General features: G+C 52.8%; 1 protein-coding gene across 3 annotated transcripts in view; it reads right to left on the minus strand.

Annotated features, from left to right (window-relative positions):
- SEPTIN12 (septin 12) overlaps positions 1 to 24,958 on the minus strand; it is a 59,855-nt gene that overhangs the window by 11,501 nt on the left and 23,396 nt on the right. Inside the window, exons 1-2 of one of the 3 annotated variants that reach the window (XM_030577813.1) lie at positions 19,233 to 19,894; positions 9,702 to 9,896 (exon numbers count right to left, since the gene is read on the minus strand). In XM_030577813.1, coding sequence (XP_030433673.1) covers positions 9,702 to 9,867 — 166 coding nt within the window. In that variant the 5' untranslated portion in view covers positions 9,868 to 9,896; positions 19,233 to 19,894. Of the gene's footprint in view, positions 1 to 9,701; positions 9,897 to 16,984; positions 17,052 to 19,232; positions 19,895 to 24,958 lie in introns of those variants that run through there. The other 2 variants (XM_030577814.1, XM_030577812.1) reach the window with 2 other exon arrangements.

The following is a 24,958-nucleotide window of genomic DNA, read 5'->3' on the forward strand; positions in this document are numbered from 1 at the left end:
GGAAGCTGCTAATGGATCTGGATGGTGGTGTCTGAGACTAGGGCTCTGTGGGGAGCAAACAAGCTTCCTCCACATGCCTCTGCCAAAGCACCTCAAGCCTGATCTTCTGTCCCACCCGCTAGCCCAGCCCTGCCACTCCCCCAGCTCGGCCAAGAAACAGAGACCTGCAACTCCCACCACTAGTCCAGCCTTGAGTCACTGTCCTGTACAGAGCTGCTCATCGGTCGGCAAACCAGGGTCAGGCTGGTACCGTATCAAGTTGACCAGGGCTTGACTCGATTAGCTGACAGCTAGTAGCCAAAAGACAAAACCTAGTAGCCAGGATGAAACAGTGGCAACCTCCCCTCTGCCCAAAGCACACCTATCCCATGCTACAGATAGCTGAAGTGGTAACCCTGCCTCCCCATGCCAGTAACACACCTAGTGTCCGCAGACACGTGCTCTCCCAAGGTGCTAGTCAGGCAGAGCACAGGCTGGATTAGACGTCCTGCAAACCAGGCTAACTCCTGGACTCCAGGACTCCTGGAGCTTGGGCAGGAAGCACTGGTGCAATAGTCCCCTTGGTGCAAATACTCCTCAGGTCACCGCAGACGGGGCCAGCTTAGTCGACTATTGGACTGCACAGGGGGCAAGGTTGGCAGCTGCCACTGACTGTTCTATGTAGCCCCAGGGAGCCCGGGTGGGAGCTGTTTTGCCAAAGTGTGTTCTAAGGAGCTTGGCCTTTTCTCCCCATGCTCCCCCTGAAGCTTTGCCCAATCGCCTTCAAGCCACCATTGGGGGGGCTGGGCTGGGAGCCATGGGACAGTTACCAAGAGAGGGCAACTGCAACGGAGCAGTGCAGCACAAATGCAGCCGTGGGGCAAAGCTCCCTGGAGCAGCTCGGGCACTGGGGACACTTATGCCAGGGCCAGGGCCAGCCTCCATTCAGTTTGCAGCAGCTTCTGTCACTAATGCAGATGCACTCCAGGCCCCCTGCTGCAATCTAACTCAGGCCTGCAGGGAGTTTAGCTATTTCACCCAGAGGATCAGGCCTCCAGGCCCTCCCGCCTCCTGCCCAAGCTATTGCATTAGCCTGCCTCCATTCCAAGCAGGCTCAAGACACCATTACGTGGACTTGTGAGTCTCCTGCCAGCAAGCACTGCTTCTGATGGGCAAAGGAAATGCTCTCCCTGAGAGGCTCTAGAGGGGAAGGCAGTATTAACACTCCTGATGGGGGCTGGGCTGAACCCTAGGCATGACACACTCTACACTGGGATAAAGCTACCGCCACACAATGCAACGGGAAAGGTCCACAGGTTCGCTTTGCTCCTAGCTGCCACATTGCACCCCTATGGGCCATCAGGGAGTAAAACACATGGCATGCATAACAGAGGTTGGCTAACATTGCAGGAGCAGGCTTAATGCAGGGCAGTTCTTGAGATTTGAGGGTCCTGGGTTGCACTGACATGGAGGTTTTTTTTGCAAAGACAACATCCCTGGCCATGCAGCTGGCTAGTCCCCTGAACTGGCCGTGCCTGGTCTGTGGCACTCACAGCACCAGTTCAGCTGAGCCATGCAGGGAAATGGCAAGATCTTGAAGACAGATGTACAGTGCTGGGTTATCTACCTAGGCAAGGAACTCAGACCCTGTGAGGACACTGAACTCCCTACCCCCATCCACAAAATTGGGGCAGCTTTGGGGGAGGGTGAGATCGTCACTCCATTTTGTAAGATGCGACATGGTTGGGTTCGACAGTGATCCGAGGTCTCTCAGCACTAAGGCAGCTCCATGTGGCAAGTTTGCAATGAAACCCCCTCTCCATGCTGGTATCCTGAGACACTTCTGGCTTGAGAATGCTTTGAGCTCCGCTTCCCAGGCCCAGATCTGTGCTAGGAGGAGATCACCTTCCTCCGGGCAGGTCACCTCTTGACCTCTGCCCTCAGTGAGGTCGCAGCAGCACCACTGGGGGAGGTGGGGTGCAACTGGAGGGTGGGGATCAAAGCTCACAAAGCTGGGGGAGGGGGCAGTTTTACATCACGACGAGCCATGGGCAAATTCAGCCTCCGGCTCTGAGCGTGAGATGGGTGTCCCCTTACCTCTGCAGGAGGCAGCGCGCTGGTTAGCCCGACGCAGGATTCCCAGATCCAGAACAAAGCAGCCCTTCTTCTCCCACCCCTGGCTTCCTCTCAGTGGGCGGCTGGCCTCTTTGCTCACTCCCGCTGGGGGTCGCCAACAGACGAGCACCAGGCAGCGGCACCGAAGCCTGAAGCCATACCGTGCCCGGGTGCAATGCCACTGGCGAAGGCAGCGTCTGCCTGCCAAGGAGGGCCCCGCTAGCAATGTGCCTATATCACTGGCACCCGACTCACTAATCCCTACCCCAAGGCGGAAAGAGCACCCTGACCCTAACCCTAACGCTCCTCAGCTCCCTGCCTGAGCTAGCCGGGCATGGGCCCAGGTGCCATGCTAAGCCTGGCTCTGGGAGAAAGCAAATGAGGGAGGGGCAAGAGGAATAACCCCACCTAAGTCCAGCCTCGGAGGCATTACAGCTCTGCAGCAAGCAACGGAGACGGGCAGGTGGCATCTCCAGTCAATGGGGGTTATTCCCCAGCAGTCTGACAGGCCCCTCCCAGCGGTGTGGCAGACAAGCAGAGGCACCGGTTGCTGGCAGCACCAGAGCACACAGGGCTCAGCTTCCCAGCAATGAAAGGGCAGCAGCAGCAGAGCTAGGCAGGGAGAAGGCGAGTGTGGGTCTGACAGGGGGAGGCGGATTGGCAGGCAGGAGGGGCAGCTGCGATATATGGCTGTCAACTGGCTTCTGCGGAGAGAGGGAGGCAGGGACGGGAGAGGGGTGGAGAGGCAAGTCACTGAGCAGGGCAGGGCCTGGAGCCTGGTCCCCACACAGCTGTTCATTTTGTGCCACTAGTGCGCATGCAGTGAGCTGAGGAGCCTTACACCTGTAGAGCTTATTCCCCTTCCTGGCGGGGGGAATAGCCACACCGGTGGATGCACCTTAATCCAATCACTGCACCCACACAGGCAGATGACACCACACTAACGAGACCAGCGTAGCCACGGAGTCCAAGGCCAGAAGGGGCCACCAGATCACCTCTCTTGACCTCCTGGCTACCACAGGCCAACCCCGACCCCCAGAACCTGCCCGCAAAACCCACAGTGTGTCACAGGCAGAGAACAGAAGGTGCAGTGCCTGAGGCCCCTGAGGCAATGGCAGGGAACTGATTGAGTGAGCTAGACCCAGATACTCCTGGCAAGTAACCTGTCCCCACCCCGCAGGGGAAGGCAAAAATCCCCCAAGGTCACTGCCAATCTGACTGCCAAGCTCACCACACCGCCTGTGGCCATCTCCAGTGTTTCAGAGAAAGGAGTTTAGAAAGAACCACAAAAACCAGATACAATGAGGGGGAAAGATCCCTTCCTGACCCTGCAGGTGGCCAGCTGCAACCCTGAAGCATGCCACCTTAGGAACATAAGACATGAAGTGGAAGGGACCCTCTGGGCTGCCAAGCTCAGCCCCTCTCGACCACAAGTAACCCCGCCATGTAATTCCACTTGTCAGTTTGTCCAGCTGTCTCCACACTAAGTAAGTGGTTTGCCCCCACAGCACCCCATGGGAGGCTGGACCAGAAAAACAGTTTCATTGGCACTACTGTTGTGTGCGGCCAGTGTCACTGTGTGGGTGTGAGCTGTGAAGGGTTTGGCCACAGCAGAAAGAGTGGAACAGCCCTTTCAGCGCATCACAGAAAGCCTGGGGCTGACAGGAGGCCCCCAGCAAGATGCAAAGAGACAGAGAGGGAAACCAGCCTTGCTCTCCTGCTCTCAGCATCATCAAAAACACTTTAATTAAAGTATCAGAGGGGTAGCCATGTTAGTCTGGATCTGTAAAAGCAGCAAAGAGTCCTGTGGCACCTTATAGACTAACAGAGATATTGGAGCATGAGCGTTTAAGGTGCCACAGGACTCTTTGCTACTTTAATTAAAGACTCCTGCAGTCCGCAGTGCCCAGGAACTTGGAGGTGCTTGTTCTATTAGAGGAGGTTCAGGGTGGGTGGGGGCTGCAGATACTCAGGGCTGGAAGCTGGCCAGCTGCAGTTCACTTGCCCCTTCCTTTGCCAGGGGGAGGCAGCAGCCGCAGGAAACAGCAGGCATGAAGCCACCCTTGCTACGCAGTAGCTCTGTGGTCATGGGACAGCCATGGGAACTGGTGATAGAGATCTTCCCTCTCGCACCACCAGCCGCCTGCTAGTTCAGCACATGCTCTCCCGCGGAAGAGTTTATCTGGCTGGAGGGGGTTTCCTCTCCCTGTCCCAGGCAGCTCCAATCTCCCTCCCTCTCCTTTTTAAATCAAAATGTCAAATTTGTCCATATGAAAAATTCCCTGGGCTGATGAGAAGCAGATGTGCGGAGCCCCGGCACACAGCTGGAAGCCCTTAGCTTGTATGTTCCTATTTGCAATTGGCTGTCTTGGCCTGGCCTGGCCTCCTGGGTCCCTCTACACACCCTGCTGGGCCCTGATGCTGCCGCCCTCCTGGGCAAGCCAGGGCATGCTAGCAGATGCACACTGGCTCATCATTCACCTGTGGGCCACAGAGCCCTCGTGGTTAGAAGCCGGGGGTGCTCTCTCGCTGGGAGAAAGGCAGATTTCTCCCTCTTCTGGCACCTCCAATAGCCCTGGGGCCCCTCAGACCAGGGGGTGGGGTGTGGGCTAAGAGCAGGGGCTGTTTGATGTGTAGGACCGTGCAAACCTGCCTCTCCTCTGGCGGGGTGCCCCACCCCCTTTCCATTCACTGCTCCGATTTCACTCTCCAGCTTCTTTGGGATCTGCCCTCTGCATCTGCTTCCGCCCTCCCCTCCCCGCTGTGGGGAACATGGCTTGGGCCTACAGAGGGGGGTCTCAGGGATGCATGGTGGGATTCAATGCAGAGGTGGGCTCAGTGGGCCCCCTTCCCCTCCCTCTCCAGAGTATCAGATGAAGCCCAGCAATATTATCCCCTCCAGTGACTGGGAGGCAGAGATCCTACGGCAGCATGTCTCTCTCTCACTCTTCCTGCCTGGCAGGCTCTCTGCTGCCCGGCTCAGAGGTCACTGCGTAGGGCCCAGCTCTTTTACTAAACAGTAAATTCTATTCAATTCTCCTGAAGTTGTCACTGTCTCCTTCACCTGCCTCTCGGCTCCTCCAGTGCTTGGAGAAATCCATAGTGATTTATCTGACTCCCTTGGGCTCGGTTCTCTCTGCTTTTCTTATCATTGCTTAGCTCTCTTCAAACCATTATCTCGTAATCTTCTCCATCCTCCACACCAGCTGATAGTTTATGATCCACAGAACCATCTTTCTTCCCCTGGATTACTTTCTGACAGCTCCAGTTTGGCTTGTTTCTCTTGATCTGAGAGTATTTATTGCTGGACAGAGCACATACCCAAGGCTTTAGAAAAAGCTCCATACAGATTTGGCCAGGTACAGTGCCAAGCTGGGGCCAAAGAGAAAAGATTCTAGGTATGCTGGGGGTGGGAATGGAAACGAAGCATCACAAAGGATTGGCAGCACTGTGGGCAAAGCAAAACTCTAGATCCAAATGCTTCGGAGCTTTGGGGAAGTTTGGCCCTGGAGGCTGGAGCTGGTCCAAAACTGTGCCACCAGAGAAAAACAATCAGTGAAATACGGGGCAGAGATGAAAGAGTCAAGAGGGCTGATGGTAAGTTTACAGTTAGGCAAATCCATCTAACTGTACACCCCCCCCCCCATGCACTAGAGGCTGTTTTAAATTAAAAGGCCAGCCTAGTGTGAACAAGTTTTCAAAACTCAAATGCCAATGAAAACAGATATTTTGGGCCAGGTCAGCAGATGAGTTAAGCTGACATGACTTCACTAAAGTCAACGGAGCATTGCTGATTTACACCGGCTGGGGATCTGGCCCTGTTAATTGAAGGGACACTCAGGTCAACATTTAGGTTTTGGAAAAACAAGGTGATAGAAAATCTAACTGCTCCGTGGTTGTTACATTTTCATTAAACGCTAGGGGTGGATTTGAACATGCCTCATAGAGATACTGCAGCATCCCGTTGCATTCCCCACTGCCTGAGAGTGAAATGGATTAGTTCCATTGTCAGAGGTGAGTAGAATGCAAGAAGCAAACTACGTGAAGAATAAATAGGGGTTTGTCAATTGCTGCCCTGAGAATCATCTTAAGGTGTTAATAGGAACAAAATGAAGAGGTTTAGTTATTAAAATATGGTCATTTTAATGTTCTTTCCCCTTTAAATACAGATTTCACAAGCTGTCAAACAACTGTTCCATGTGCCAAACTCTACAATCTTAAAGCAGTTCCATACCAGGGACTGACAGAATGTATCTGAACACAGTTCTCTGGCCTCATCTCCCCTACACCCTCCCCATTCTGTTGCTTTATCCAGTTGGACTTCCACCCTGCAATTCCCCACATTCGTCCAAAACTGGATCTGCTGAATCCTAATTATCAGGCCCTCGACTGATCTCACTCGGGTGCTGAGTCCACACATCTGCGGATTATGGTCACTGTCTCTGCCTCCTCCCAGGTCTCAAAAATCAACAGCTATGGCCCTATGTTGCCAACACACATAATTTTATCACAAGTCTCATTTTTCTTAAATCTCCAGCTCCTGGAGCAATGTGATCACATGGGAATCCCAGCTGTCATTAAAAACTAAGTTCCTAGACCTCGTGGCAGCAGAGAAAAGCTTGAAAAAGTGACCCCTAAAGGCTCAAAAGCCAGATGGCAAATACCCTCTCTAAATGTATTATTTTGAAATCTCATGATTTTCAAGGCCTGACTCATGATTTTGGCATGTGGGCTGACTGGTTTCTACTCTGCCTCTCCCTGTCACAGGTCATGCAGAAAAAAACAGAGCGTCTCTGTCCCAGGTCCTCAAATCTAGCGCCAAGCACAACAGGGACAACCTAGGCCCTCGGAGTGCTAGCACAATAGAGATATTAAGTATTAATAGCTTATTGTCTGGGCCTGCATGTGCCGCATGCTCTCGCTGATGGGTAGGGGAGGAAGGATGCCTGGCTGGGGGAAGCCTTTTAGTCCTCCCACTTAAAAATCAGAGTCAACCTTCGGCCAGCTGAGGGGCAAACTGATACCTTGTGGGGAGTGTGAGGGCTGCGCCTCATTCCCATGACAGCCTGTTGCAGTCACCTCATCTTTACTCCAGAACCGTGGCCTGCCCGGACTCCTGATTAGCATACGGCGCAGCCAGGTGGGTTGAGGAAGCAACGCCCGCTCAGACCTGTAATCTCTATAGATCTCAGCTCTGGATTAAAGACAAGCAGTGTAGGCTGCAGTTAGCCCGGAGCTGGACTTTCTACAGCCATCCTTGATGCAGTGTCCCAGGGCCCATCCTGGGATCTGACTCTCCCATTGCTTGCTCTATTCATAGCCCTTCCTTCTCATTTCCAGCCTCACTATCTCTCTAGCCAGATGGTCACACTCCCCCGTTACTAGGATCCATTTGCTGAGCTGTAACGCTCCTGCCGCCCCGCCCAGAGAGAGCTGTTCTGGCTCCCAGCCTGCTCATCCCCAGCTCCATTTCAACCAGAGGCCTCCTTGGAAAGTGCAGCCCACTGACCCTGGTTTAAGCCCATGATATGTGAATGCTTCTGGCTTCCCCTCTGGCCCCTGGCAGTCTCTCTCCGAGTACACAGGCATCACAGGAATTCCATACAAGTGCCCTTCTCTCCCAGGGAAGAAATCCGCATGGAATTTCGTAGCTTTGAGAAAGCTTTGAACTGCTTTTCGGGTTCCCAGCCCTTCACCCCATTCCTGCTGTGTGCACACACTTTTGTTATCTAACCAATCCCAGCCCTTCCCCCGGCTGATTCTTTCTTGACATGTTTTTTCCAGCTGCGGAGCACACCCAGTGTTCTCTTCACAGAGGGCAAGATCCTCAGCCGGGGTAAAGCGACAGTGACTTACTGAAATCAATGGAGCTACAGCAAGTCAAGTCAAAGCTAGGCTGAAATCAGTGGAGTGCCAGGCGCTGGGCCAGAAGCTCCCCAGAGATATTAATTTGTATTGCACTAGGACCCAAAGGCCTTCTGGGCTAGGTGCTACACAATCACACAGCCCGTACCCTGCAGAGTTCATAATCCAGGAAATGGAACCACCCTCTGCCATCTTCCCCATGCTTTCACTCTGCCCACTCTCGCTTCAATTTTTCATGGCCTGTTGTAGACAGAGAGCAAAACTCTGAGATACCAGAGCCAACCAGGCCAAGCCATCAGTGCTTGCACTGGGTTTGCAGTTAGGCAGCAGGATTTCAGCTACTTCTTTCATTCTGACACCACCACATTACCGTCTCCAAGTTCACTGGCCTCCACCGACACTATGCACCACCGGCGGGCAGGGCAACTCCCCGTGTCAGCCTGAACCGGACTCGTCGTGCATGCACAAGGGCCAGCATCCCTGGAGCTCACTAGCTGGGTATTCGGTTCATAGCACAACGTGCACATTCGTGACTATCTGAGCTGAGACAGTAACTCAGTAATCCCAGCTTGCTTCCTCTTGGTTCTCTGTCTGTGAGCCGCGCTTTAAGGAAGCCAGGGACAGGGAGAGTGAAAGCGAGCATTTCACATTGTGGTTTTCCTCTCAAGATAGACACCTTCCCATGGGCACCTTACCCAAGCCCGCCCCCTCGCTCTTCCCCACTCCTGCCCCGCCCCCAAACCCCACCTCAGTATTAAGGAAACAAGATGCAAATACAACTTGCTGTCCTGGGAAGGCTGCTGCAACCTGGTTACCACCACCCCACCACTGTGTCTAAGTTCCTCTCCCCTCCCAGCCCCCTAAGCTCCGATTTCTCTGCGTGTCTGAAAAAATTGATCATTCCTCTCCTACGCCTTTGCTCCCCTTCCAATTTTGATGCAAGCTGAAATAAGACCACATGAACACGGCTCAGCTGACAACGAGACAACAGCTGAGCAGGGCCTGGAACAGTGGTGAGTGTTTTTATCAGCCGACTGAGTCCAGAAAAGGTCTGGGAACCCTGAAGTCCTGGACTGGGGTAGGGACTAATAGGAAGTGTCTCTGCTAGGTGGAAAGGGACAGAGGATGTCATGCTGTGATGGACGCAGAGGGAGAGGGTAACTAGCACCCGACATCCCAGCAGCTGAAAGAGGGAGACAGAAGATGGGAGACCCTCCAGAGAATGACCCCCACAGCCAGCGGGCGTGAGGGATGTACACATCTCCCAGCAGAGAGAGAAGAATGAGCGCCCCGCCACATGCAAAACTGCAGCATTCAGTCCAGCAGGAAGCACCTGAGCTGGGCCAGGGCCCTTTATTTACCATGAAGGTGTTAACATCACATCCCAGGCATCCTCTCTGCCCTTAGCCAGCTTCGCAGGATCATCAGAACTGCTGATCTAAGCTGGGGGCTGCGTGGCACCATGTGACACAGGCCAGGAATGCTTGTCAACTGCCTGTGCTTCCCTCCCTCCTCAGGCCCAGGCAGCAGGGATTGATGTGACCAGGGTGGGAACTGAGCCATGGTCATGTTCGCAGAGTACAGCCATGGTGTTAGATCCTGGCTGGGCACCGGGTGACAGCACCAGCTGGACTCAAGCAGTGTGAGTTTCCCCACCACAGGCCCCCCCACCATCAGCATCCCTCTGCAAAGCCCAAGGAGAGGGGGAGCAATCCACCAGGGGAGTTAAACCCAGCGCTCACCTACAACCATGAGGTTGAATTCGAAGCCTGTTTTCATGGTCTTGATCCTCATCTGATCCAGCACTGCCTCGATGCCCACGTAGCCAAAGAGCTCCAGCCCCACGTTGGCTGGATTAGCGTCGCGGGGCGTCTCCTCGGGCGCTGGCTGGACCAGCTCCCCCTCCATGCTGATACACCCTGGCTCCGGGCTACTCCCTGGTAGGGAAAGGAGATTCCTGAGTTAGATACTTGGCGGCTTCACTGAGTGATAAAAACAAAAACGAACAAATGTGCTGAGGTTAGAAATCATCTGAAAATCATTAGAGCCAACCCCCGCGCCCAAAAATCAATGAGTTAATAAGCATTCTAGACCAGTGCTTCTCCCCCAGGGGCACACATATCCCGGGGGGGAACTCAACTCATCTAGATCAGTGTTTCTCAATCTAGGGGGCCATAGGATGGGTTTAGGGGGGTGCAGGGCAAGTGCAAGGCCGGCATTAGGGGGTGGCATGCAGGGCAATTGTCCAGGGCCCCACACCACAGGGGGCCCTCAAAGCTAAGTCACATGCTGCAGCCCCGGGCTCGGGGTTCAGTAGTCTGGAAAGATTGAGAACCACTGTTCTAGAGCATGCTCAGCTGCAAACATCCTTCAGTTCCCTAAATAAAGAAAACCATCAGGCTTCCAGACTGGATGGGGAGCTCAAAGTCACAGCCATTCTCCTGGCCTGGATTGTGAAACTCACCCTGGTCTAGCACCCCTGGAGAAGGGAATTCCACGGGCACCTCTCTTGATGAGGTCATGACCTGGATCCTTCTGCAGCTTTGCAGCTAGTTTCCCTGTCTGTCCTCTAGAAGCTGTACAGCTGCCCCCCATCTACCATGCTTCCAAGAGTGAAGGAGAGGATGACAGAGCAGGGGGGCTGTGCTGCACCATCTGGGATCCTATAGTACTGCAAAGAGTCCCCTGACGAGAAGGCTGAAGCTGCAGAAGGCTTCCAGGAGATACCCACCCTGAACGGGTACAGGTCTGACTGCAGCCTGTGTGTTTGCTCTGTCAATCTCCCGCCTGCTCGGAATCCACCTGAGCTCAGCCCCAGCCAGAGAAACAGAAAGGGCAGCAGTGTCTGGCGGGATCCTCCTAGTTCCATGCACCGTGTCCTGCCACTAGCACGCTAGAACGAATGGGGCATCGCAAAGCACCCTGTAAGCGCAGAGGGTCAGAGACTGCCCCGGTTCAGGCCTTGCTCCAGCTCGCAGCTTAGGAGTCTGAAAACATTCATTTTGCAAAAATCGCTGAGGAAGTGAAACTCTCATTTACGCTTTCTGCAGGGCCTGGCTGCTTGGAGACAGTCTCTGGGGCCAGCATGTATTTACATATCTGGAGCTAAAGGCAAGGGTTAGCAGGTAAATCTAGAGGCTGGGGTCTGAGGCTTGGGGTGAGAAGAACTACGTCAAATCACGAGGCTCTGCTTCTGTCACCACCCCCACAAAGGGCCCAAAATACACCCTGCCATAAACCCTTTCCGTTGTGCGCGGCTCCTGCATTAGATGGGAGATCCTCGATCATTCTCCCCACTATGACTTACTAGGGCTGTGCTCAGTCTAGCTCCAACGATCCCACCACAGGCTGCATCCCAAAGCGCTTGGGCAGGCGGCACACGATTGTTCCAACACGCGGGCAGTGCTGGAATTTGGCATGATTATCCTGATAGGACTTCACAGTATGTGCAAGCAGCCCAGCCCACTGAGTGCAGCAGCAGTTCCAGGGTGGGCAGGAGATGCTCAAGGGTGGATTCTCCAGGGGGTGCAAAAGCCACAGGAACCCACTTTGCAACTTGGCGATAATGGGATGTCAGCAGTGTAATCTGATTGGCTACTGCGAGGGGAGCAGACTGGGTTAAAGGGTGGAAGGAGGCTGGTGGAAGCCCAGGAGGATCCAATCACAGATTCCTCTGTCATTGACATGGCAGACTGGTATTCTCACCTGGGCCTTTCCATTGCTACCGGGCAGCAAGCACAACCTGACTCATTTATTACATGCATTCTGGTAGCACGTAGGGGCTGCCAACCAAGATTGGAGTCCTGCTGCGCTAGGTGCTGTACAAACACAAGTAGGTCAGGGTCTGAATGAGTTCACCCTGCCAGGGCACAGGGCCAGCTGGCCACACAGGCACAGCTGGGTTCGCAGATTACGCATTCTAGTCACATTAAGGAGAATGGAAGTACCATGGTAACACACACAAAGGGGGAGGGTGAATGGCCCAGACTCTATCATTAAGTCCAAGCGGAAACAGAGGCTTAGGCAGCATCTAGTTCCTCTGGGGCCAGAGGACGGACTAGAGAGTACACCTCCCACACTCTGCTCCAGTCTCAGACCCCTATGGCTCTGTGACCAGCAGAAGGGTTGTGAAGGTTGTTGGCAGGACCAATAAAGGTTTCCCATCAATGGCACGCAGGAATGCGCCTATAATCTGTACAACGTGTCACCATTGGATTCAGGAGAAGCTCATATTACTTTTATTATAGTAGTACCGAGATGCCTCCAATATACTCGCATTGTGCTAGGTGCTGTGTCTGACTACCAAAGGCACTAATATGCCCCCCCATCATAGTATCTGAGCACCTCACAATCTTTAATGTATTACCCTGTGAGTAGGGCACTACTATTATCCCCATTCGACAGATGGGGATACTGAGTCACAGAGGGGCCAAGGGACTTGACTGAGGTCACACAGGGAGCCTGTGGCAGAACACAACATTGAATCCCAGTCTGACAACTGCTGGGCTAGCATGTTAACTCTGGGCCCATCCTTCCCTTCCCCACTTCGTAGACTCAAAGAGACAGTCCTGCTTTCGCTGAATTAGAAGACACCCCCAGCTTTAATTTATACCCAGGATGCCAGGCCATAGCAAGTGAACATTTGATTCTACAAACACTGGCCTTCTATACACAATGATGCATGGGTCAGATACAGAATAGGGAGAGAGAATAGCAGCCATCGCACAAATGTGGCACCACTACTGACCACACAGCAAAGGGATCATGCCACAGGACAGTGGTGGCCCCAGTTACTTGGCACAGTTTTTGCTTTTTGCTGCAGCAGAGGGGGAAAGGGACAGGGTTGACTGAGCGGCGTTTGCAATTTTACTCCTGAGCCTTTGCAATGTTATCCAGTTGTAGCGTGGGATCTGGCTCCCTCCCAGACGGTGGGTTGTACACACTGGGAGAAAGAGGGGATGTGGACAGAGAAGTGCCTCTTTCCAGCTGCCTTGGCAACCTCTCAGACACAGCCAAGACTGGGACAATGGCTCAGAGTTCATCAACACATGCTTCTTGAATAGTGACAAGCCCACAAGATCTGTCTAGGGGTTTGGGGCATGCCCAGGAGCTTGCAAGCTTAGCCCAGGCACTCTGGTGCAGGAGTCAGGAGAGATTTCACACTGATTCAGGGTCAGGATTTTTTAAATGGCTTGGTTCAGGCTCAGATGCAAATGCTGTGTGAAAAGCTGCTTGCACTGGATATCCGAGTCAGAATGAAACCAGATGGCTGGCATGTGGGGAAGGGAAACATATGCATAGGAGCCACCAAACTTCTAAGACCTTGGCATGGAGCATTGGGAGCTCCCTGAAACAGGCTAAATTAACAGCTCTGAACCTGTCCACAACCTTCAGAAAAGGTGCAGCATTGGCAAAAGCAGAGCACGCTTCCTCCTCATCTCATCGATGGGCCTCAACTCTGGGCCAGTCAGTCCCTGTGCCAACAAGGGCCACTTAACCCACCATCATGGGTGGCACTTTGTGCTGGAAACACACCTGCCAGAGAATTAAGACCTTTGAATACCCAGCCTACATTCTGGGTGCCTACCACAAGTCAAACCACACAATACAAAATGCTGGGCACACATATGCAGCCACAAAGCCCCTCCAAACCTCAGCCCACGCCCTCCCAAAACAAAGATGGGCTTGGCTGTGTGCCTGGGATTTAGTGCCCTTGCTCTGGCAGATCAAAGGAGTGAATTCCAAACCTGAGGACATCTCCTGGGCAACATCCTGTTGGTAGCTCCCTCGTTTATACTCGTTCAAGCACCACAGCAGATCTCAGGTGTGGCAGTACAAGATGGCATGGTTTCCAGGTCCTAGATCATATAGCCCTTCCTAGGTTAAACGCAATGCCTTGAATTCCACCTGGAAGCCAGTACACTTCCCAGAGCACCGACTTATGAAAGTACAGAGCAGGCTGCAGGATTCTGTACTAACTTCAGGTTCTGGATGGTCTTGGGGTGCAGCTCCATGCAGAGCTCATTACAGCAGTCTTGCCTCAAGGTAACAAGGGTGTGGATACTAGTGGCAAGGACCCTGCTTCAGAGACAAGATGTCACATTCACTTAGCCAGGTGCAGAGGAAAATACCAGAACTCTTGGCCCAAGGCACATCCAGGCGTGGCCCAGGATCTAACACTGCGCGAAACTCAGGCACCTGTTTGACAGACATGGTCCCTCACGCAGGCCAACCTTCTCTTCTCTGGACTGCGTCACAGCCAGTAAGCCTTCATCAAAGGCCTGGCCTACAGAAGGGTTGCTCTGGTTTAACTACAAGGCGCTACATTCAATGGGTACATCATTGTGTGAGGACACTCATGTTAGTCTACACTTGGTTTACGTTGTGTTAGCTCGCACCTGTGTATTTAAGTAACTCAGTTTATCATCACAACTTTAGTTTAAGTCAGAACAATTTCTGTACTTAGAGAAGCTCTAAGCCCCAAACTCATCTAGTCATTGGGAATTTCATTCTTCTGCTCTGCTCAGGTCAGAGGTGAGAGATGCAGCGCTAGGGACCATCAGCAATCTGAGGCCTGTTCATTAACTCTCCCAGCAGCCTCATATACACATGGAGCAGAAGCAGTGACAACATTGGTCATCGGGATCTCTCACAAGAGAACCTCATGGGCAGAGGAATGACCTTCCACTGTTATTCTGAAAGGTAATGATGGATCCTCTCCCCCAGGTCTGCAAGTACATCAGCAAAAACCTCATTATCAATGGCATCAAAGGCTGACAACAAGTCTGAGAGAACTGGCACAGACAACTTGTCTTCCTCCATCATTACGAGGAGATCACTGAATTCAACTGATTCAGTTCCTATCCCATACCTTGATTAACTGAGGCCAGCAAGTCTGAGATATCAAGAAGACACCAGAGTTGCCCCAACACACACACCTGCTTGATCACCTTGTTTAAACACAGGAGATGTACCATCGGTCAGTGGTGTGCCCCAACTTCAAAACTAAGAGACCATGGATGGTCCATGCCGGAGAGTAGTGTCCATGCCTCCTCCAACATGCGCTCCCAATTCAAAACCAGACCCAACACATGGCCAGTCTTTCAAGGGAGCTGACAGCCACTCAGAGCAGTCCAATCGCTGTCCTGGCAGTCACGGAAATCTGAACCGTGCCTGAATTGTCATCTACCTGGACATTACAATCATTAAGCACTGCTAGCCCTCGGCTATTTCATTGCTACCGTAGTAGCCATCCAGAGACTACAGACCCAACGAGGTGCCTGCAGGGTCATCTTGGTTATGCACACAAAGACAGGGCCTCATCTTTTATAGAATCAAGGATGGTGTTAACTGTATAGTCAGCAACTCAGCATTCAACAGCCCGAACAGCGAACCAGGGCCTTGCTCGTCAGCACCTTGCACTCCTGGGAATTAATACCCCAAAGGAATTGAGTCCCAATGTCTTTCCTTTGATTTACAGCTCTTGAACTGACAAGTGTGATGGTTTCCTCCTGCCTCCCCTCCCCTGCACACCACAGGGGTGAGGGGCACAAGCCATCAAACCAACTATTCCCTTGGGTCCTCCATATGCCAGCGCAGAGCAGCCTTGTTCAGCCTTCCCCGCTGCCCAAAGGTGCTCACTGGTGGGGTTGCAGCTAGAGGCCTGAATAAGAACCCCCCAACAATGTCCATCATAAGAAACCACCAGTCCCACAACTGTCCTGCCCAACATTCTCCATGCAGACCAGTGCCCATCATGGCCCTGCACTCACCATCAAGGAGAAGAAGAAGAAATAACTAAATAATCCATCCATCCATCCCAACCCGCACCCAGGCAACCTGCTGGTCTCTCACCCCCATGAGTGCCCAGCTCCACTTCTGGGGGTCTCACGCTAGCCCCAGCGGCCACTTCCCCAATACTCTGATCTCAGCCAAACAGTCCTGTTAGAGGGGCTACCCAAAGGGCTGCTGAGTTTTGGGTTAAAGACAATAAGGACCAGGCCAGCCCACAATGCCTGGTGGCTCCATAGACCTAGTATGGGAGACCAGCACAGGTCATCAGTCCAGGTGAGAATTCCAGCCCAGGGTCTGGGTTTCTTGCTCTACCTAAACATGTTGCCCCCTGTCCTCATCTTAAGACCCATACACCAAAATTACAAGCACCTATCTCAGTGCATAGTCTCCAGGGACAGGATAGATTACTAGGATGCCAGGTGGCTGTGGGGAAACTACAGGATGCTCCATTCACTTGCTCGCACCTGCAGATCAGGCAGGACATGTTTTGCCACCCCCCAGCCCACCCCCCCATGGATCTTCAGGCAGTAGAAGGATAGACAGGCATTCATAGCAATAAGGATCGAGCTGTGGAGCCATCTTAAATAAGCATCTCCAAAGGGAGAGAGGCCAGTGTCCCAGGCCCTGGGGGAGGCTGGAAACCACATTGGAGCAGGAGTGGGCAGACACGTTCCCTGCACCCTGACACCAGTCACAGGATTCAGAGACCTGACAGCCCCGAGAGGACACTGGGGACACCAGATGGCAGGCAGCATGGGGCCCCTGCTAGGCCGCTCTATGGTTCCAAGGCCTGCTGGGGGAGCATCCCCAGCCATGCAATCAGCCACCTGTGCACAATGCACAGCCCACATAGGTACCTGTCTGGGCATGCACACAGGGGCACAGAGATTTGCCCACAGGGGCACACAGGGGCACAATGTAACCCCTGTACAAGCTAGGCTTCAGCCTCTCTTACTCCCCACTGGACCTATCTCCCAGCTGTGAGTCCAAGGGTAGCAGCATACGGGAGATCACGGATCCAGAGTTACTTAAGGGCTGCCTGTTAGACCCCAGCAGCCCATGGAGCAGGGTTGCCCCTCACCCACAGCAGGGATGGGCCCTGCTGGGAGGCAGAGACAAAGGGGCTGGTGAGCAGCACAGAGAGAAGATTCAGCATCTTTACTCCTCCCTGAGCTCTTTGTCTACCACCTCCATAGTTCCTCCCCCAACATTTCCATTGTCTGCGTCCTACCTCATCTGTGAGGTGCAGAGATCCCCAGCCCAGGGCTACAAGGCAGCCAGCGCAGGGCGCTCTCCGCTCCCCAGCTCCATGGGCAGCACGGGGCATGGACAGTCCCTCTCCTGCAGGTTCGGAAGTGCAGCAGCGGGGCTCCCAATCTGGTCTGTGTCAGTGCACAGAACAGTCCCCTCCCCTCTGCCAGCTCCCCCACAGGGATCAAGGCTGTCACACATGACTCGCATGGTAATAATCCTCCCTGCCCCCTCCCCCAGGATTCCCTCCTTCAGCAACAAACCCATTCAAGATGTTTGCCCACCTGCCCGGGCATGCTCAGTGTACAGAGCCAGCCTGGCTGGGAGCAGCAGCGTGGCTGGGCTTAGAGAAGAGCTGACCAGTACTGTTGGTCACAGACACTCAAGCGAGGGCCCGCTCCTGGCATGGCTGCTGACAGGGAGGCATGCCAGTTCTGTACATGCAGGGCACAAGTTTCCAGCCACCCCTTTCCTCCCAAGATGGAATCCAGTCTCGGTGGCCTCCAATGCTCTCTGATCCAGGATGTCGACAGGTGAGCTTTGGACTAGAAAACAGCCCCTGTGCTGCCCTGTAGTTTTGGTGCCACAACAAGAAGCACATGGACCACGTCGGGCTAGGGTGACCAGATGTCCCGATTTTATAGGGACAGTCCCAATTTTGGGTCTTTTTCTTATATAGACTCCTATTACCTCCCACCCCGTCCTGGTTTTTCACATTTGCTGTCTGGTCACCCTGTGTCGGCTCCTACTGTGGAGCTCAGACTGCAACGCATTTCGATGGCCGACTGGCTGAGGCTCAGCTCCTCACTTGCGTTGGAGGCTTCGGCTCAAGGGTCCCACGTGAGGCCACTGGGGAAAGTCAGAGTCCTGTTCTGCCCCTTCCCTATAACATCAGCTCCCTCTGCACAAGCCCAAGTTCCCTGATCCCTTTTTTAAGGGCGCACGACTCTGGCGGCTCATTGTTAGCATCCCCGGAGCAGCTGTCAGCCAGCAGCACTTTTTCCACCCCCAAACACCCAGCAAGCTGCCTATATCCCCACCTCCCCTGGTGCTGGTAGGGCTGGTGATGGCATGGGGGAGGGAAGCCTGTGCCCAGGAGCTGATGTTAAGGGACCTCTATCTGCAGTTGGTTCCAACAGCATGAACCTTCTGTGTACCACCCCCCAGTCCCAGCCACATCCCAGAAATACAGGGCATGAGCAGGACATGCTATAGGGATTCGGCTGCAGGACGCAAGACTGATGAGGACACGCCAGCAAAGTGACAGTGTGAAAGAGGTAAGAACAAGGAAACCACCCTTGCCAGAGAGTCCCCTAGCGCCGCCAGCGAGCAGCACACAGCGGGGCTGGCTTGGCTGCGGCAACTTGGAGATCAAAGGCTGAGCTGCTCTCCAGTGACTTGAGGAAACAGGAAACCCCAGCAAGTGCCACCTTCACCCCAAAGTGGCATGTGTTTGACCCATCACTGCTGGTTCTCCACCACCCCGACGACCTACAGACAGTTCTAGAATGCCACTTGCTCTGCCAATGGCTGCCGCGTTTCACTGGAGTGAATGCAATGTCAGAACATACCTGCGTCATGCAGGAGTACATTGCACCTGTGTGTGCAGAGTATCGTAGGCCAGATCGCTTGGTGGGTGTACCTGGCAGCACAGCAGGCAAACTGCACCTGGGTGCACTGTCTCCCCCAGCTGCATGGCAGGCTCATTGCACCTGGACATTGCATGTGCCAGGAAGTACCATGCCAGGTAAGATGCACTGCACCTATGCAGACGCAGTAAGGCACAACTGGCTGCATGAGCCCAGTGGAGAGCAGATGGGTCTGGGTAGAGGAGAGGAGAATGAAGGGCACAGGTTCACCGCTAGGTCACAGCAGCCCTGAATTACCTATACAGTCCTATAGGAATCTCAGAGCACATGGAACTCACACTGTACGTCAGCCAGGGCTGCAGGAAGCGAGCAGCAACCCGCAGTCAACGGGGCTCTTTGCTGACTGGGCTTCATGCCTCAGAGCCTTCTTGGCTGGGGTAGCCTAGACCAAATTTTCAGCTTGCCACCGCACGAGGGAGAAACGCCACAAACGAGATGGGCCAAACCCCCAGAGCCCTGCAGAGACCTCAGGGGGAGCCCAGTGCAGTTCATCGTAAGTCCAGTTTCACACGGTCCACAACCGCCTCCACCCCGACCCCCCCGAGAGAGCGGGGTTAGAAAGAGGACGAGGACAGTTACCTCCAAGGCAGAGCAGAGCAGTCTCTCCAGCCCCCCGTGCACGCGTGGGCTGCTCCTGGGAGCCGTCCGCTTCTCGTGCGTGTGACACTCAGGCCAGAGCGGGTGCTGGCAAAACTGATGCTGCGCTTCCTGCTTTGTGGTTTCGGCTTCCTATCAAGAGTGCTGAGCTGTACTGAGCTTGTTGCCACGGGAACAAGAGCCTAGGGTGGAGGGGAACGTCACTGGCACCAGGAAGGGTTCCAAGGTGGGCTGGCGAATGGTGGAAGCAGCAGAGCAGCGAGGGGTGCAAGGATAGGGCCAGGCAAGGCAGGATGAGAGACCAGCACCAAGCCTGCGTCCGACCAAGGTGCTTCTGAGATCATCCCACCAGGAGCCTCTTCTCCAGCCCGAAGAGCCTGACTTGGAGCTTGGCACGCCGATGTGCCATGGCAGCTGCGTTTGAAAACAGACTGCTGAGCACTTCAGGATCAGCTCCCGGGGCAGATGGCGCACCCTGCAGAAGGAAAGTCCTCTCCTAGGCGGACACTAGGCCTCTCCCAGCTGCTCTGTCAGACTGCTGAGGCCCTTTCCTTCCCACCACTGCAGCAGGGAGAGCCCAGGTTGGTCTCTGCGCAGGAAGCTTTCTGCAGAACGTCTTTATAGCCTGACATTTGCCTGGCTGGGCTTGGACTCGGTGATGTTTTCAACAACAATAACCACTAACCCCCCCAGCACCGACACAGACACAGAAACTCTGCAGCTGCAACCCACAGTATCCTGCTTCTGAACCTCTAAACCGCAGCTCACCCCACTTCGGCCCCTGCCACACATCTCCATGAGCAGCAGCAACGGGAGGGAGCACGTGGAAGGGCCTTTGGGAGGGGCAAAGAAAGAAAAGAGCAAAGAAAAGGTTTAATGAAAGAGAGTCAGTGCTGGGGATGAGATGGGGAGCTGGCGAGTGCATAGCAGGCAAGTTCAGCCACCCGCTGGCGTCTCCTGGCATGGAAGGTGCAACAGAGGAACGGGCTGCATTCCTGCCATTGTGCCACGGGTGCTGAGAGACCTGGCCATGAGGAGGGGAATTCCACTCCTCCAAGGGCCTGTTTGCTCAGGGCTCCCAGTTCTCCACTTTCTCACAGCTCCAAGCAAACATTACAGGCCCGGAACACAAAGCAGAGCACTTCAGACAGGGCATCATGTTGATGGGTATTTACCCTGAGCTGCGGGTGCTTGCCCAGTCTCCCAGTCCTCACCCCGCCCCTCCTGTAGATTCAGGTGCTTTTTCCCTCATAAGACTCTTGGAAAAGCAGTAAGAGCAGAGGTACAATGCAAGACAGGGACAGCCATGTATGCAGTACGACAGCAAACAAGCTACAGGTGGTGGGCTGTAGAGCATGGCCAGTGGGTAGCCTTAGCATGCATGCAGGGACTTGTGTTGTGCGAGAAGTTCCATCTTTGCACTGCCAGAGGCTGTGTCACTGTTCACGCAATGACCAAGAACAGGAGGGAGGGAAAGGGATTTTGCACCAACACGTGTAAAGACACAAACATTCCCATACATCGATGCAGACGGCAATCTTTGGGCAAGGATAATTTCTAATGCTGACATTCAAAGATGAAGAAGCCAAGGCAATGGTTGAGTGGGGGAAAATGTCGTACTGTCACTCAGAGAAAGCGGGGTTTCCCTCAGAATTAGGACTGGGTTACTGACAATCTGGTCATTTTCACAAACTGGAAGCTGAATGGAAAGCTGTTGTGACTATTTCACACACATCCATGTGCATGCAGGATACCATCCAGCAAGCCTGTGCCCTCTGTCTTCTTGATAGGATAAGGTGGCCTTTCCAGGAAGTGTTGAAACATCCTAGTGCCTTCTGGCAGTAACTGCTACCAGCTGTGACAACACTGAAGGAGACTGGGACTGTCTAACCCGCACTTCCCTACCCACTCCCGCTCCATCAATACAGAAACCATCACGTGCAGCAGCCAGCGTCAACCACCCCAGGAGCCAGATGGAGAAGGAATGAGAGCAGAGGAGTAGAGACTCTGTCGGTACAGAGATGATGGAACCTGGAAGGAACACCAAGGAGAGTCTTTATACTAGGGCTGTCCATTAATCGCAGTTAACTTATGCGATTAACTCAAAAAAATTAATTGTGATTAATTGCAGTTTTAATTGCGTTGTTAAACAAGAGACTACCAATTGAATTTCATTAAATATTTTGGATGTTTTTCTACATTTTCATATATATCTTGTATGCTGTGGTGTAATTGAAATCAAAGTGTATATTTTGATTACAAATATTTGCACTGTAAAAATGATAAACAGAAGAAATAGTATTTTTCAATTCACCTCATGCAAGTACTGTAGTGCAATCTTTGTCCTGAAAGTGTAACTTACAAATGTAGAATTTTTTTTTGTTACATAACTGCACTCAAAAACAAAACAATATAAAACTTAAGAGGCTACAAGTCCACTCAGTCCTACTTCTTGTTCAGCCAATTGCTAAGACAAACAAGTTTGTTTACATTTACGGAAGATAATGCTGCCCTCTTCTTATTTACAGTGTCACCAGAATGTGAGAACAGGCATTTCCATGGCACTTTTGTAGCTGGCATTGCAAGGTATTTACGTGTCAGATATGCTAAACATTCATATGCCCTTTTATGTTTTGGCCACCATTCCAGAGGATATGCTTCCATGCTGACGATGCTCATTAAAAAAACAATGCGCTAATTTAATTTCTGACTAAACTCCTTGGGGGAGAATTGTATGTTCCCTGATCGGTTTTACCCACATTCTGCCATATATTTCACATTATAGCAGTCTCGGATGATGACCCAACACATGTTGTTCATTTTAAGAACACTTTCACTGCAGATTTCACAAAAGAAGGCACCAATATGAGATTTCTAAAGATAGCTACAGCACTCAACCCAAGATTTAAGAATCTGAAGTGCCTTCCACAATCTGAGAGGGACGAGGTATAGAGCATGCTTTCAGAAGTCTTAAAAGAGCAACACTGATGCAGAAACTACAGAACCCGAACCACCAAAAAAGAAAATCAACCTTCTGCTGGTGGCAACTGACTCAGGTAATGAAAATGAACATGCGTTGGTCCACACTGCTTTGGATGGTTTTGGAGCAGAACCTGTCATCAACATGGACACATGTCCCCTGGAATGGTGGCTGAAGCATGCACATCTGGCACATAAATATCTTGCAACGCCAGTTACAACAGTGCCATGAGAACACCTGTTCTCACTTTCAAGTGACATTGTAAACAAAAAGCAGGCAGCATTATCTCCCGTAAATGTAAAAAACTTGTTTGTCTGAGCGATTGTCTGAACACGAAGTAGGACTGAGTGGACTTGTAAGCTCTAAAATTTTACACTGTTTTATTTTTGAATGCAGTATTTTTGTACCTAATCTCATATTTGGACATTCAGCTTTCATGATGAAAAGATTGCACTACAGTACTTGTATTCTATGAATTGAAAAATGCTATTTCTTTTGTCTTTTTACAGTGCAGACACTTGTAACAGAAAATAAAGTGAGCACTGTACAATTTGTATTCTGTGTTGTAATTAAAATCAATATATTTGAAAATGTAGAAAACATCCAAAAATATTTAAATAAAAGGTATTCTATTATTGTTTAACAGTGCCATTAATTGTGGTTAATTTTTTTTAATCACTTGACAGCCCTACTTTATACCCCAGGTGGTTCTCCTGGACTTCCCACCTACTCCACTGCCCAGTATCACTATATATATTTCCTAGTCCTGGGATGGACTAAATAGTACAAGGAGAGGGAATCAGGGAGGGGGGTGACAAGAGAGAAGGACAGAGAAACCAAGTGGGGAAAAGACTGGGAGAGGGCAAAGAATAGGGGAGGATGATGAAGGGGGAAAGACATTGAGCCCAACCACTCCCACTCGCTCATGCCCATGAAGCAGCTCACCCAAGGAGCTCACAGATTGCAGCACCTGTGCAGGCTGCAACAACACCCTTTGCCCCCAACAGCCGATTGCTGATGGTAACAAAACAACCCAGCCCCAGACTCTACAGGTGTCAGCAATGGGGGGAGGGAGGGAGGGAAGGGAGAATCCAAGCAAAGAGCAGATCCCAGTCTCACCTACAGCATGAAGAGGAGGGGATGGCAGAGCTAAAGGTCATGGATCCTTTCTGAATGCACCACCACTTAATTAGCCCCTTTGGTCTGCTGGGCTTCTGGGTGCAGGACACAACTCCTCTGCTGCAGTGAGTCAGCAGGGTGACACCCCCCAACCCACCAGTGTGGGAGAGCAGCTCGCTCCTCTGGGCTGTGACCTTAGAGGAGGCGGGCATGGGGATGGGAAAGCCCCCAACCTTTGCTCAGTCCCCAAGGCAGTTAATCACTGACACTGTTCTAATGGAGTATTGGGGTGAGGCCGGTGCCAGCAGCTGAATGAGAACCCCTGCAGGGCCACACGAGGAGGGGGCTGGTGATCTCTGGGGCTTCCCTCGTCTCAGCCTGGTGAGGGGCAATTCGTCTCTAATCCCCTGAGAACCCCTCTTAGTCACACCAGGGCAGATTATCCTTCAGCGTACCCCTCTATCCTACCTGGGGGGAACTGACTCTCTGCCTGTCTGTCTCCCTGAGCCCTCTGCCCCCAGCTGGGAGGGGTGTCTGTGTCCCATCTCTCCCCCAGAGCCCCTCTCCCCCCAGCTAGGAGGGGTGCCCATGCCCACTCTCTCCCCCAGAGCCCCTGCCCCCAGCCTGGAGGGTTGTTTGTGCCTCCTCTCACTCCCCTCTCCCCCCTAGGGATGTGTGTCCCTACCCAGACCCCCTTCCCCACACTCGTTTCCAGGACCAGAGGGCTGTTCTCCCCCCTGCTCTCTTACGTTATGTCACAAGCCAAGCATAGCACCCTTCCTTGCCCAAACAGCCATGGAACCTCAGGCCCAGCTGGTGCTAACTGAACTCAGGGAGGCTGGTGATGGTGCCGGGCGGAACCAGAGCACAGGTGATGCAACAGTTGTTAAGAAGTGGTGTAGTCAGGTTGGATTCTCTTAAAAGGATACTGCCAAGTCCCAAGAAATTGCAAGCACAACAGTCCCACCCAGGGCCCACATGCAATGCTTTGTACAGCAAGTGCTGCCAGGGATTCCGCTTTCCCCCCTCCAGTACCTCTGCTGCATCCAAGCACCTGCCACCACCAATGTGACAAAACAACCATGCGCAGGGGATGGGAGACACTACCTTGCAAAGGTTTACGGGTGTTAAAAAACTTGCGGTACTGACTGAGAAGTAAAAATGCAGGAGTCCTGCAGTTGCAGCAATGGGATAATTAAATGCACGCATGCCTGTGTGTGTGTGCGTGTGCGTGTGGGTGTGAGAGAGGAATATCCACCTTCCCTTTCCCTGCCATTGTACTGATGCCTCTTTTAGTTGCCATTTCAGTTTCCAAATGCCTTGACCAGGCCCACTGGCTGCAAGGGGTCTGCGATCAGGGTAAACGTCAGTTACGTACTAGTGTAACTGACACTGCCCAGAACTGTGTGACTGTTAGAGGTTCTTGCTTCTGGGGTCTGGTACACAGGCAGGTTTTTGGTGGGCACGGGGTACCACGTTGGCATCAGCAATTTGGTGCCCTACTTGCTGTTTGGTCCCCATCAGCTAAGTGTTGATTACAGGTAGTGGCGAGCTGCTCTGCAAGCAGGACATGCTCTGGCAAGCCTCTTTATCTGAACCAGGGACCAGT

Source organism: Gopherus evgoodei, chromosome 10 (assembly GCF_007399415.2).
Source record: "Gopherus evgoodei ecotype Sinaloan lineage chromosome 10, rGopEvg1_v1.p, whole genome shotgun sequence".
Classification (NCBI taxonomy): domain Eukaryota; kingdom Metazoa; phylum Chordata; order Testudines; family Testudinidae; genus Gopherus; species Gopherus evgoodei.